This window comes from Zootoca vivipara, chromosome 2 (assembly GCF_963506605.1).
Source record: "Zootoca vivipara chromosome 2, rZooViv1.1, whole genome shotgun sequence".
Lineage (NCBI taxonomy): Eukaryota > Metazoa > Chordata > Lepidosauria > Squamata > Lacertidae > Zootoca > Zootoca vivipara.
Genome location: NC_083277.1, coordinates 114,940,314 through 114,954,216, shown reverse-complemented (window position 1 = coordinate 114,954,216; position 13,903 = coordinate 114,940,314). Strand labels below are relative to the sequence as shown.

The window sequence follows — 13,903 nt, the reverse complement described above, 5'->3', positions numbered from 1 at the left end:
ATCATAATTTGTGACAACCAGAACATTCAGTAACTGTTTTTGTTCCCTGGATAGACCTTTGTCCTGCTCTAACAGGAGGAACCCAACAGACAAATGGTGCTGGGTGTGGCTGAAAAGCCAGACCTGGGGTTGGACTCACACATAACTCTAGATTGAATAACACAAATCTTCCTGTTGGACGCTAGCACACAGAGAATGTTTTCAGAGAGCTGGTGATGTCAAGGAGTGTGCCAATTCAGTCTCACTTGACCACTCTGCATTTGGGACAGAGTTTGCTGTTCCTGTGTGATGTACACTATTGCCAGCTGTAGCAACAGTGTCAAATTTTAATCCTGTGGTGTACCACCTCTTGAATATTATATAATACTTAAGCACCACTGCATGTCAAGTGCTGTATTGCAATTAGAATCGAGGTGCCCCAGTTGGGTATCTCTCATAATTAGAAAATGATGCCTTTCACATTCAAAAGCTTCCAGAGTTAACACTAAATACATTACTTCTGGTAAATGAGCCACCATAGACATTAGAGGGCTATGAAAATTTGTGTCCCGGGCTTTTTAGACTCGTCTACCCATGTACTATCAGAAACCAAAAGGGAGCATTGGTTGCCAGATGTGAATCGCCCCCCCCACTTAGATATATTCTGCTGATAGCTGAATTATATTTCCAGGATACAAAATAAATGGAGAGCAGAAGGAAGGAAGGCAGCCTAACCCAGAAAGACCCCATAAGAACAGATCCCCAGGGGGCAGAGGAACACTCCCAGGGGAGAAATTTTGACAGCAGCAGTCAGGAGACAGACTGTGAGAGCCAGAACAAGCCGGGGAGGCAGCGGAGAAAAAACACAGCCATTAGCAGGACGTTTGGTGTTTCCTCCCGGTGCAAGGAAGGCATTGAAAGGCTGAAGGGCCTCCTGGCCCTGCAAAGACCCCTTGTGAGGCCCACCATCTGCAATGAGTGTGGCAAGGGCTTCAGCCGCAGTTCGGACCTCGTCAGGCACCAGATCACCCACACAGGGGAGAAGCCCTACACCCGCGCTGACTGCGGCAAAGGCTTCATCCAGAACTCCAACCTGCTGGCCCACTAGAGGATACACACAGGAGAGAATCCCTACCAATGCAGGGACTGCAGCAAGCGCTTCAGCGAGAGCTCTGCCCTTATCCAGCATCAGAGGACCCACATGGGAGAGAAGCCTTACGTGTGCGTGGAGTGCGGGAAGTGATTCAGTGTGAGCTCGAACCTAATTCGTCACCGGCGCACCCATACGGACGAGGGGCCTTATATCTGTGAGGAGTGCAGGGAGGGTTTCTGGCACAAGTCGCAGCTCAGGAGGCACCAGAAACTGCACATAGCTTAGCGTTTGGGGTGGGGGTGAGCTACAAAATCAAACCAAACCGCATACTGTGTAAAAGAACAGGCCAATATGTAAAACTGAAACAAATGTGTTCTTGTGCACATTTTCTGAACTCGGATTTACCTGCAAAAAGATAGTTAAAGTTGATCCTTCCAATTTAATTTTCCCACCCATTGCTCTCCTGTACAGGTTTTGGGCTGCAATCCTATACACGCCGAACTCAATGGAACTTAGGTCTAAGAAGGCCTGCAAGGAATAGCACTGTTGGCGGGTTTAAGAAAAACGTGGGTGTCAGAAACACTTCACTATGACCACCTTGAAGTTCATCAGCAATGCTGAAAAGTTAGGCTTTAAATATACTTCCAAGTCAGGTTTTGAAACCAATCTTTGAAAAATCACTCACATTCCAAGTTTTGGCTATAGTTTGGTTGTATATGGGATCAAAAGCACGTGAGGATTCTATATTTTGGGACTCAATGGCCTGGTTCTCATGCTGCACTAAGACAAGCCAAATGCACACAGGATCCAGAAGAGATGGTAGCCAATTTACTCCTTTTAAAAAATAATAATTTTCATTTTACAACAAACAAAAGCAAAATCTATTAAAAAGCAACTTACTGCATGTGTCGTATTTTGAATCCCCTCCCCCTCTTTCTGTGGTTCCTTACGTTTATAATATTTTTACTGCATTTCCGAATTAAACCTATTTATTATTTATCCCATATATTCAATATATGTTTTATATCACTGCACATTTTCACATTAATCCTGCTAATGTCTTAATCTGTTTACAATAGTCTTGTAAATATTCAATAAACAGTTTCCATTATTTATTAAAAACCTTGTCATCTTGATTAATAATAATAATAATAATCTATTATTTGTACCCCACCCATTCGGCTGGGTTTCTCCAGCCACTCTGGGCAGCTTCCAACAAAGATTAAAATACATTAAAATGTCACACATTAAAAACTTCCCTAAACAGGGCTGCCTTCAGATGTTTTCTAAATGTCAGGTTTATCTCTTTGACATCTGATGGGAGTGCATTCCACAGGGCGGGTGCCACTACTGAGAAGGCCCTCTGCCTGGTTCCCTGTAGTTTTGCTTCTCGCAGATAGGGAACTGCCAGAAGGCCCTCGGCGCTGGATCTCAGTGTCCGGTCAGAACAATGGAGGTGGAGACGCTCCTTCAGGTATACTGGACCGAGGCCATTTAGGGCTTTAAAGGTCAGCACCAACGCTTTGATTTGTGCTCGGAAACGTACTGGGAGCTAGTGTAGGTCTTTCATGCTGGCCGCTCCCAGTCACCAGTCTAGCTGCTGCATTCTGGATTAGTTGTAGTTTCCGGGTCACCTTCAAAGGTAGCCCCACGTAGAGCTCATTGCAGTAGTCCAAGCAGGAGATAACCAGAGCATACACCACTCTGGCGAGACAGTCCGCAGGCAGATAGGGTCTCAGCCTGCGTACCAGATGGAGCTGGTAGACAGCTGCCCTGGATACAGAACTGACCTGCGCCTCCATGCACAGCTGTGAGTCCAAAATGACTCCCAGGCTGCGCACCTGGTCCTTCAGGGGCACAGTTACCCAATTCAGGACCAGGGAGTCCACACCAGCTCACCCCGTCCCCCAAGAACAGTACTTCTGTCTCGTCAGGATTCAACCTCAATCCATTAACCGCCATCCATCCTCTAACTGCCTCCAGGCCCTCACACAGGGCCTTCACCGCCTTCACTGGTTCCGCTTTATTCTTCTGTTAAGTTTAGCCATTTCTGCGTAATCCAGTAGTTTCTGTCGCCATTCCTCTTTAGTTGGGACATTTTCTTCTTTCCATCTTTGGGCAAATAGCAGTCAAGCGGCTGGGGTCGCATATATAATTTTTAAAAAATTGTTTTAGGTAACTTTGCTCTACTTCTGATTGCTCAGCTGTTGTGTTGAGCTGTGCTGCGGCTTGGCTTAGTGTGTCATCCAAACCTGAGCTCATGGTTTGGCTCTCTTCAGACAAACCAAGAGCTGTAGCCAAGGTTTGTCCTATGGTTTATGGTTTGTGGTTTGTTTGGGAGAACTTACCCACATGCCTGGGTTCAGACTACACACTAAGCTTAGCTTAGCTCATCCCAATGGCAGAACAACCAGGGAGCAGCAAAGTGTCCAGGTTCTCTTCCTTAGGAGCCCACATGCTTGTGTGTTCCTGCTGAGTCATGGTTTGGTCCTACTGAGTGCGATCTGCACGCCCCTTGAAGCATTTCCACCCTTAAATTGGGTACAGTCATACATCGGTTTAAGTATGCCTCGGTTTGAGTATTTTCAGTTTCAATGGGAAAGTTCGCTTCAGGTTAAGTACAGTACAGACTTCCGGAACCAATTGTGTTTGTAAACCGAGGTAGCACGGTACATTTAAGACATATGGATTATGGCAGACGTCATGCTTCAAACACCAGCATTGGAAGCACACAGGACAGGAGCTAGAGTAAACAGCAGTGTGTACACAGCCTCTATCAGCTCCATTAAATCCAGTGGACCTACGGTACTTGTTTAGAAAGCTTAGTCAACTTCCACCCCTTGGCAGGTAGATTAATATATGGTGTTTTCTCTGGAGGAATTAATGCAGAGTCCCACAAGAAGTGTGCATGCACACGAAAGCTCATACCTATGACAAAGTTGGTCTCTAAGGTGCTACTGGAAGGATTTTATTTGTTGTTGTTGTTTTGACTCCTTCCACTGAAATTTATGAGACTGATCCGGGATGCTGTGGTACGCACATCCTGTCAATGGCACCCTTAAATTATTTCAAATCCTGGACTTACAGGGGCCCCCTCTTCAGACCACAAATGTGACACTATCTTTAGTTTATTCAGTGTATGGCAGGGCAAGCCAGAGTCCGCCTTTGCTTAAGGGCCTTGGGTTTAAGTACCCGAAAACCCTACCCAATATATTTTGGCACCTGAGGCAAACCACAAAATGGCACACACGCCCCCACCTCCCTGCCAGGGAATAAGAGGAACAAAGATGGAATCCATAGAACTGTAGAGTTGGAAGGGACGTCAAGTGACACATAGTCCACCCCCGCCCCCTGCAATGATGCAGGAATCTCCACTGAATAAATATCTACATCAAGATCTTGTCAAATGGGTGGGCCGGCCCTGGTCCTACTCAGAGGGTCTCCTGCTGGGACCTTCTGGGTGCATCGCTAAAGAAAAGGGTGCCGTTTGGCAAACAGCTCTCAGCCAGCTGCTGACCTCCCCGTCCCTAACGGAGAAGAAACTCGCCCACCTACTTTTCCGACGGCATTCTTCACCCCTCAGGGTGCATATATAGACACTGCACTTCCCTTTTCAAGAAAGCGTGCTGATTTACACTAGGACAACACCCCCCTCCCCACCTCTTAACCATAGAGCTAGCACTACCTCCCTCTTCCTAGCGATCACCAGGAAATACAGCAGCGGAGAGGAGGTGGAATAGGGGATTAAATCAAACTGGGACCTTCCTGTTCCCAGCAGCCCCCTGAGCCGAGCTGAGAGTTGAGCTTTAGTGCAATCGCTGCCGTGGCGGCTCAGCCTCCTTTCTCTTGCCTAAGGTGGGGGTGGTGTTTGGAAAAATAAAAATAAATCAGAACGGGTTACCTTGCTTCCTTCATCTTCCCAGGGCAAGTGAGTTTGAACCGAGGGATCTGCGGGGGTGGGAGATACCGGGAGGGGGAAATCGTTGCATTGGCAAGATTTGCAAGCGGAATTGGCAAGATTTGCAAGCAGGGAAGGGGAGCATCGCTAGGCACGACCTCCCTTTCTCTGCAAACCGCATCCCGAGTGGGCAGCATTGCGCCCTTTTTTTTTACTTTGCAAAAGACTTTGCATGCCTATTATTGATCAGATTTCTTCCTTGCTTGCCACCCTTGGTGAGAATTTCCTTGTTATTCCCATTGCTCCCTTCTCTCTGTGTGTCGTTCTCACGTCGGTGCAATATCGAAATGGTTCCCTCTCTCCGGGGATGTGGCCTCACGGCTCAGATCTGCAGGATTTCGGGGTCCGGCTGGCCGCCAACTGTCCCCCCCCCCCATCCTCCACCACCTGCTTGCTCGCCCGCTGCCCCTGATGACATTGCTCGATCCCAAGATGGCCACCTCGGGCGAGAGAGAAAGCTGTCATTTTCAAAGTTGCGGCTCCGGGGGTGCAGCGAGGCATCGCTGCGGGGCATCAAGTTAGAGGTTTCCGGGGCTGAGTAAGGCGGCCGTGGGGATGAGCCTTTAATCTTCCTGAGCAGTGCAAAATCGGGGGTGGGGGTTTGGGGTACGGGAAGGTGCTGTTCGCTGGTTTTTAACTTTAGAAGACACTAGTATTTAACTCTCTCTCTAAGTATTGTGGCTAACACATTTATTGTGGCATGAGCATAACAGCCACGTGATTGGTCTTTGTATTTGTTTTTGTGTGTGCAAGGAGCTTACATGGCCGTTTCTCTGTACAGTAATATGTTGCTTTAATGATGGTTAGCCATTAGTGGCCTTATTTTCATTTTTATTGTTACTAGGTCCCCATGTGCTACATTGCTTCTTCTTCTCCTTCTCCTCATTCTTTTGCCTCATCCCCACCCCCCCACCCCACCCCGATGTTCTTCTGGTTAACTGGGTTCATATTGTGGGAGGCTTACAGTTGGCAACGTTTTTTAGAAAAGGAACATGCTCACCAGTAGTTTGATTATATGGCAGCAATCCCGTGCAGTTTCTTGGCAGTGAATCCTGCCAAATGCAATTGGTCTTAATCAATTGATTCAGTGGTTAAAGTTGCCTATGGATAGAGCAATAACTCTGAAGCACATTTTGTTGGGAGGTAGCATGCATACCGGGCAGGAGCATAACTCAGCAGGAGAGTGTTTGCTCTTGCCTGCAGAAGGTTCCTGCTTCAATCTGGGACAATTAAAAGAGAAGTGGGCGAGGGGGAAGAAGCGGGTGTTGGGGGGAGACCTCCTCTGTTTCAGAGCCCGGAGAGCTGCTGCCAGTCAGGGCAGGCAATACTGGGTTAAATGTAAGAGGAGCCCTGCTGGATCAGCATAACAGGCATCTGCCGCTAAGGGGATGAGGCCTTGACTTCATAGCAGAGCACCTGTTTTGTGTGCAGGTTCAATCCCTGGCACCTGCAGGTAGGGTTGGGAGAGAAGCCTGCCTAAAACTTTGTAGAGCCGCTGCCAACCAGTGTAGACAGCATTGAGCTAGATGGGCCGATGAATGATGGGTGCAATTTATCTGGTATTTCATTTGAATGGCTCCTTTTGGTTCCTCCCTTGTTAAATAATGAGTGTGGAACAGCAATTAAGGTTTAAGTTGTAAACTGGTCTTCCCCTGTACCTTTTCAGGAAATGAAAAGGTGCTGGGCTAGTAGCACTGAACCCTGTTTCGGGGCCCTGCACTACAATTCCCATCTTCCCTGACTGTTGGCTATACCGGCTTGGGCTGATGGGAGTTGGAATCCAACATCCGTGGAGGGACACAAGTTCTCCATCCTTGGTCTACACCACTGCTGTAGTTTCAGAACAAAGTAGTTGATTCCCCATCTCATGATATAGGAGGCGTTCTCATGTTCCACTGAAAGGATGAGATTTTAATCACTGGTAACTGGAGTGCTCTTGCTCTGTACTCTGTGACCAATGCATAGTTTGATTTGGAAATACCCCTGGAACGTATTTTCAAGGTCAGGACTCAAACCCTGAAACATGTTGAGGCACTACAAAAAGAGTGTTGCTTAACATGTGCAGAGTGCATTCTGGTCACCGCTGAGCAGGGTGGGCTTTACAGGGCAGGGCTGTTAGATCAGAGCATGCAATTTTGTGAAGCCTTGGCACTTTTCAGTGTAGAGGTTAAGTCCTCCCAAGTAGAGGTCATAGATTATCAGAGCTAGATAGGCCTCGCTATACCAGCATAGGTCCCACCAGAAGATGAGAGAGCATGGCATGATAGTCAGAGGGGAGGCTGTGTGATCTCAAGCTGTAGGCAATTATGGTCCCTTTCACCCAGTACTGCTTGTTTGTGAACATCTGTTACAAACTCCAGAAATGCTTGATATTTCCTCTGATTTCAATTCTCTCATTCTACCCATAGCAGTAACACTCTGGCTTGGAGGGGGGGGAAAGCTCTTTGAGATGGAGTGCGAAGACCCAGGTCGTGTGGAGATCCACAACTCAGATGATGGTGGGATTGTACGGAGAGTCTACCTAGGTGAGATGCTTGGCCCAGTTGCACATTCTTGTGTGAATCCTATTATTCTTCTTACATTATTATACCCGGGTCTAAACCACTGGGCCTAGGGCTTGCTGATTGGAAGGTTGGCGGTTTGAATCCCTGCAACGGGGTGAGCTCCCATTGAAAGCACGTCAAAGTGCAAGTAGATAAATAGGTACCGCTCCAGCGGGAAGGTAAAGTGTTTCCGTGCACTGCTCTGGTTTCGCCAGAAGCGGCTCAGTCATGCTGGCCACATGACCCGGAAAAACTGTCTGCAGACAAACGTCGGCTCCCTCGGCCAGTAAAGCGAGATGAGTGCCGCAACCCCCAAGTTGTTCACGACTGGACTTAACTGTCAGGGGTCCTTTACCATTTTCCCCTCCCCTCCAAGGAGCTCAAGGGAGCATACAAGGTTCTTCTTCCTCCTCCTCTTCCTTTTATCTGCACAGCAACCCTGTGAGGCAGGTTAGACAAATATATTATAGAATCATAGGCTTGCAGAGCTGGAAGGGACCCCTTAGATCATCTAGTCCAACCCCCTGCAATGCAGGAATCTCAACCAAAGCATCCATGACAGGTGGCCATCCGACCTCTGATTAAAAACCTCAAAGGAAGGAGAGTCCATAAGCTCATTCTGCTCCAATCACTCTCCAGGATTGCTGTTATGCATTCCATTTGAAAATGATTTAATGTTGCCCTAGTTTTTTGCCAGTGATAGGGAACCTGTGGCTCGCCATATGTTACGAGACTACAACTCCCACCATCCCTTAAGAGAATAAGTCATGTACCAGGTCTTGCAGTTTGATGATGTGGAATCTCTGTTGCTAATAAAGGTGATAGCAAAGGGCAGGGGGCAAATATTCCTCCTTCCTGTAACTGCAGCCGACAATACAAATTTACTAAATATGCATGTGCAACTCTCCATAAGCCCTCGCTTATTGTTCTGCATATGCCTTGATTCCACTGCGGTGCAGAAAAAGCACATTATGTAGCACTGGGTGGAGAACTGAGCTTCCTGGCCACAGCCAAGTGGTAGCTGCATGCAGAAGGCACCACCCAGGTCCAATCCTTAACATCTTCAGGTAACAGGTAGGTAGCCGTGTTGGTCTGGATCGAAGTAAAATAAAAAAATTCCTTCAGTAGCACCTTAAAGACCAACTAAGTTTTTATTTTGGTATGAGCTTTCGTGTGCATGCACACTTCTTCAGATACAGTGAAATGGAAGTTTCCAGGCACTTATGTAGAGAAGGGGTGGGGAGGGGTGGGGATGGGGAGGGGGGATCACTCAGAAGGGTGGTGGAAATGGGTGATTGACTGACTGATAGCTGTTGATGACCGCAAACGACTGCAAATGGTTTTGCATGAAAAAGCAAGGGTTGAGATGGCTGAAGATCGCTTATCATGTATAATGAGATAAGAACCCGATATCTCTGTTCAAACCAGGTCCCTCCATGGTTTTGAGCTTGGTGATAAGTTGCAATTCAGCAACTTCTCTTTCCAGTCTATTTCTGAAATTCTTTTGTAGTAAGACAGCTACTTTGAGATCTTGTATAGAATGTCCTGGGAGATTGAAGTGTTCTCCTACTGGTTTTTCTGTCTTCTGGTTCCTGATGTCAGATTTATGTCCATTTATCCTTTGGCGTAGGGTTTGGCCTGTTTGTCCAATATAGAGAGCTGAAGGGCACTGTTGGCATTTGATGGCATACACAATCTATACAAGATCTCAAAGTAGCTGTCTTACTACAAAAGAATTTCAGAAATAGACTGGAAAGAGAAGTTGCTGAATTGCAACTTATCACCAAGCTCAAAACCATGGAGGGACCTGGTTTGAACAGAGATATCGGGTTCTTATCTCATTATACATGATAAGCGATCTTCAGCCATCTCAACCCTTGCTTTTTCATGCAAAACCATTTGCAGTCGTTTGCGGTCATCAACAGCTATCAGTCAGTCAATCACCCATTTCCACCACCCTTCTGAGTGATCCCCCCTCCCCATCCCCACCCCTCCCCACCCCTTCTCTACATAAGTGCCTGGAAACTTCCATTTCACTGTATCTGAAGAAGTGTGCATGCACACGAAAGCTCATACCAAAATAAAAACTTAGTTGGTCTTTAAGGTGCTACTGAAGGAATTTTTTTATTTATCTTCAGGTAAGATGGAGAGACCCCTGCCTAAAACCTTGGGAGTACAGTGTTAGACAGCATTGTACTAGATGGAGCAAGGGTCTTGCTTGGTATAAGACAGCTTCTTTGGATCCCACGTCTTTTATTTATAAATGGCACACATTTCTAGCACTGAAAAGGAACAGGAAGCTGCCTTGTCCATCTAACTCAGTACTGCCCATACTGCTTAGTGGTGGCTCTTTGGGATTTAAGTCAGGGTTTTCTCCCCGCTCTACTTACAGATGCTGAAGATTCAATCTGGGATCTGCTGTTTGCAAAGCAGATGCTCTACCGCTGATCTATGGCCTTTCTTATAACTGCAAATTGCATTATTACCTGTTCTGCATCTTTCCCTCAGCAACAATTTATTGAAAATAGGTGCAAAGGGTTTAGCAGGCATTCAAATTTCAAATGCAGAGACTGTCATAAATATACATGCCTGATTTCATTTCTCAATGCTGAAGCGTGTAGCATCTTCCTCCAAAATTAGAAGCGGAGATCAAGCTGGAAGTTGAACTTGAAATGTAGAATAGGGCCATGGGCAAACACACTAGCTATCATTTTGGCGTTTTGCATGCAAACAGGACGACCAAGGGCAAGTTTAAAGCAAACCAGCTTTTCTTGGCCACTTAGGGGGAACTAGTAGGAATGGTGCAATAAAACTATGCCAAATGGAAGAAATTATACAAACTATCGTAATAAATGTGAGTTGCACCATTAGCTTTTTCATAACACTTGGGTTATCAAACAGGTGTGTGGCTGTTTTTAAACTCAGCCCTGGTGGGTTTCCATTTTTGAAAGCCTCAGACTTAAAGACCCATTCTTCTGACCTCTGCGGATCAGCCTGTGCGTCTTGCTGCATTGCTCCTGTGGCTGATCTATGTGGCTGTTTTCCCCTACAGCTGACAAAGGTGAAGATGATCTGGAGCACGAGACCATCCAATCCAGCATTCAGCATGGACAGTCCAACTGGAAGGCAAATTCCCAGCAGGAAGGATCAGCCCCTGGCAGCTATGGCGAGGGCGAGGGGGCGGTTGCAGCTGCAGTGGTCTCACGCTCCACCAAACAGCGCCCCTTCATCTGCAACGAGTGCGGCAAGAGCTTCAGCCACTGGTCGAAGCTGCTGCGGCACCAGCGCACCCACACCGGCGAGCGGCCCAGCACCTGCACCGACTGCGGCAAGAGCTTCTCGCAGAACTCGCACCTGGTGCAGCACCGGCGCACGCACACCGGCGAAAAGCCCTACGTCTGCCGGGACTGCGGCAAGAGCTTCAGCTGGAGCTCCAATCTCATCCAGCACCAGCGCATACACACAGGAGAGCGCCCTTACACGTGTGGGGACTGCGGGCGCAGCTTCACCCAAAGCAAGAACCTGGCCAAGCACCGGAGGACACACACGGGTGCCCGGCCGTTCCGCTGCCCCGAGTGTGGGCGGGGCTTTGCGCACACGGCCGGCCTGGTCAAACACCAGCGCCTGCGCCATGACACCGACTCTCCCATCGGGCACCCTTGCCCGGAATGCGGGCAGCGCTTCCGGGCACCCTCCGAGGTGGAGCGCCACCGCGTGGCTCACCACGGCGTTGCCCCCTCGGAGCCCTTCATCTGTGTGGAGTGCGGAGAGTGTTTCACCAAGAGAACCACACTCATCCGCCACAAGAGAGTGCACAAGCCCATCTTTGTGCGTTGAGGCTTTTCGTCGCCCCCGTGCGGGATGGGAATTCCAAACGTCTATGCCCAGGCTTGCAGCCTGAAGACTACAGGTTGGGGTCCGAGGTGACTCTGGACGGCAACCTGGGTGTCGCTTGACCAGGTCAAAGGCCCTGATGGGGCCAACGTGCAAAATCCACTGGGTGGTGACGAGGAGGAGGAGGAGGAGCAGGAGGGAAGAAGAAAAGACTGGGCTCAGAGCTTGGACTCCAGGCCCTTGTCGGGAGAGAGACTGGTTGCAGCCCAGATCTCGAACTGCCTGTGGGGCAGAATGAAAGCACAGCATAACTCTCACTCACCTGCTGAGAATCTACAGGCCCTGGACTCTTCTCCTGTACATACAATGTGTGTGTGGGGGGGGGGATTCTTTAGTTAGAAGCCATAATAGAAAACCTTCAAGGGGAGGGAGGGGGAAGAGATCCAGTAAGCAAGTCTCCCTGAGACTTGGATGGAAGAAAGAATTCAGACGAGGAAGCATCTTGCAGCAGAACTGAGTTGCCTCAGGGAAGGAGCATGGACAATTGGGGCAGGGGAAATTGGATGGCGGTTGAGGAGAGGACAGGGAGATTGAACAAAACAATTGTGAAATAAAAGTTTTGTGTATCTCCTGATCTCAAAGTGCCAAACTCATTCTTTCTTTTAGAAGTTTGCGATCAAACAAGGGCAGTTCAAGAGACAAAGGTAGGCAATGTGGCAGAATGGGAAGATGGACCAAATTCGGAACAGGAGATGAATAGCACTGATAAAAAGGCCACTCACTGGGATACTGTGGTGGCTGATGGGCTGTACAGAAGAAGAAAAGGAGACACTATGGACTAAAAGACATTTAAGCCCAGCAACCCAACAAGAGGACATAGCAAGTCTTTTTTTTTTTTTGCAGTGCAGGGTACAAACTGGCATCTGGGGCAGAACACAGTTCATTTTAAAGCTGTTCCTTGTGTTTATGGCTATGGATGTTAGTTATGCAAAAGGCAGTTTTCATAGATAGGTCTTGATCTTCCCAGCCACCTCATATTCCTCTCCTGATAAATACTTTTTGCATACCCACATTTCTCCACCTATCACTATATTACTACAAGCATACTTTATCAACTACAGTCAAGCAAAAACTACAGAGGATAGACATCTACAATAGTAGTAACAGTATTATCTGGCCTATAAGTGAGTCCTTCAGATGTTGAGGTGTTCTCTCCCTGCAGGGGAGAAAAGTTGTTATAAAATGAAACATCCTTGCTTTCTGGTTTCCTGAGAAAACTTACAAATGGTCCTTCATCACACAGGGAGACAAGTGAATGAGAGGCATACAGATTCAGGCTGCTGACACAACTACGAAATATCTCTATATGGAGGACATAGTACTAAGCGTGCTTTAGGATTGCAGGCTGAAAGTGTTAGTGCTTATTGAATTCTATGGCTGCATTTGGATATAGCTCAACCATGGTTTAATACAGAGACAGGGAAGCTGTGGCATTCCAGAGGGTGTTGGACTCCCAGTCGTCATCACTGACCACTGGCCATGCTGGCATAAAATGATGGGAGTTGAAAGTCCCAACTGGAGGCCCATAGGTTTAGCATTAACGGAAGGAACTTCAGGAAGCCCTTGCGGCATCATAGCTGCCAAGTTCTCCCTTTTTTTAAGGGAAATTCCCTTATGCTGAATAGGCTTCCTCGTGAGAAAAGGGAAAACTTGGCAGCTATGTGCGGCATGCCTGGATGTCCCTCGCCCTCTGGATGAAGCAAGTAAGCTTCATAAACTTTGAGAGAAATTCAACATAGTGTTATGGCAATCATTCACAGTGCAAGCCAGGCATCCCCAAACTTCGGCCCTCCAGATGTTTTGGACTACAATTCCCATCTTCCCTGACCACTGGTCCCGTTAGCTAGGGATCATGGGAGTTGTAGGCCAAAACATCTGGAGGGCCGCAGTTTGGGGATGCCTGGTGCAAGCATTTCAGCTTTCCAGATGGAACAATCCCCCCTGCCCCCCCCCCGCTGTTCTGGGAGCTCTCCACCGAGCCAATTTGGTGAAGAAAGAGGAGGCAAAGGCGCTGGTGGTTGTGGGACTTGTTATATGAGTGCGCCCCTAGGGGTCTTAAGTTTGCTTCTTTCAACTAATCTTTACAATTAACTAGTTTGTCCGGGTTAAGGCGACACGGATGGTTGTACCTATTCTAAAACAGAAACAAAAAGCTTCTGGACTCCTCCTCGATGTTGCAACAAAGGATAAGGGGGAAAGTATGCGAGTCCAAAGCTTGCAGTGCCTTGTAATGCTAGGCAAACCAGCCCTATTGGATTTACTTCGGAATAAATATGCTTATGACCACACTAAGATACCTAGTGAATGTACAATCCAATACTCAGCCCTGGAACGTAGACATATTCTCCCTCAATATCATTTCATACATATATCTGATTAATGTTATTTGCCCAAGATCTAAAGAGGTTAACAGCTGCTCACTTCAATTTCCCAGTT

The 13,903-nt window shown here is 47.7% G+C and overlaps 1 protein-coding gene across 2 annotated transcripts; it reads left to right on the top strand.

Annotated features, from left to right (window-relative positions):
* The first annotated feature begins 4,808 nt into the window (after positions 1-4,808).
* On the top strand, positions 4,809-13,833 carry LOC118076666 (zinc finger protein 436-like). 2 transcript variants are annotated; one of them, XM_035099501.2, is made up of 3 exons: positions 4,809-5,000; positions 7,439-7,555; positions 10,626-13,833. In XM_035099501.2, exons 2-3 carry the CDS (start codon positions 7,480-7,482, stop codon positions 11,408-11,410), a joined length of 861 nt encoding a protein of 286 aa, XP_034955392.1. In that variant the 5' UTR covers positions 4,809-5,000; positions 7,439-7,479; the 3' UTR covers positions 11,411-13,833. The 2 variants fall into 2 exon arrangements, with proteins under 2 accessions (XP_034955392.1, XP_034955381.1); XM_035099490.2 differs by lacking the exon at positions 4,809-5,000 and having other exon boundaries at positions 5,961-7,555.
* The last annotated feature ends 70 nt before the right edge of the window (positions 13,834-13,903 follow it).

Excerpts from the sequence above, each read along its gene's own strand:
- LOC118076666 (XM_035099490.2), top strand. The coding sequence starts at position 7,393 with ATGCTTGATATTTCCTCTGATTTCAATTCTCTCATTCTACCCATAGCA. Across the intron at positions 7,556-10,625 it reads TGTACGGAGAGTCTACCTAG|CTGACAAAGGTGAAGATGAT; the intron begins GTGAGATGCTTG and ends TTTCCCCTACAG.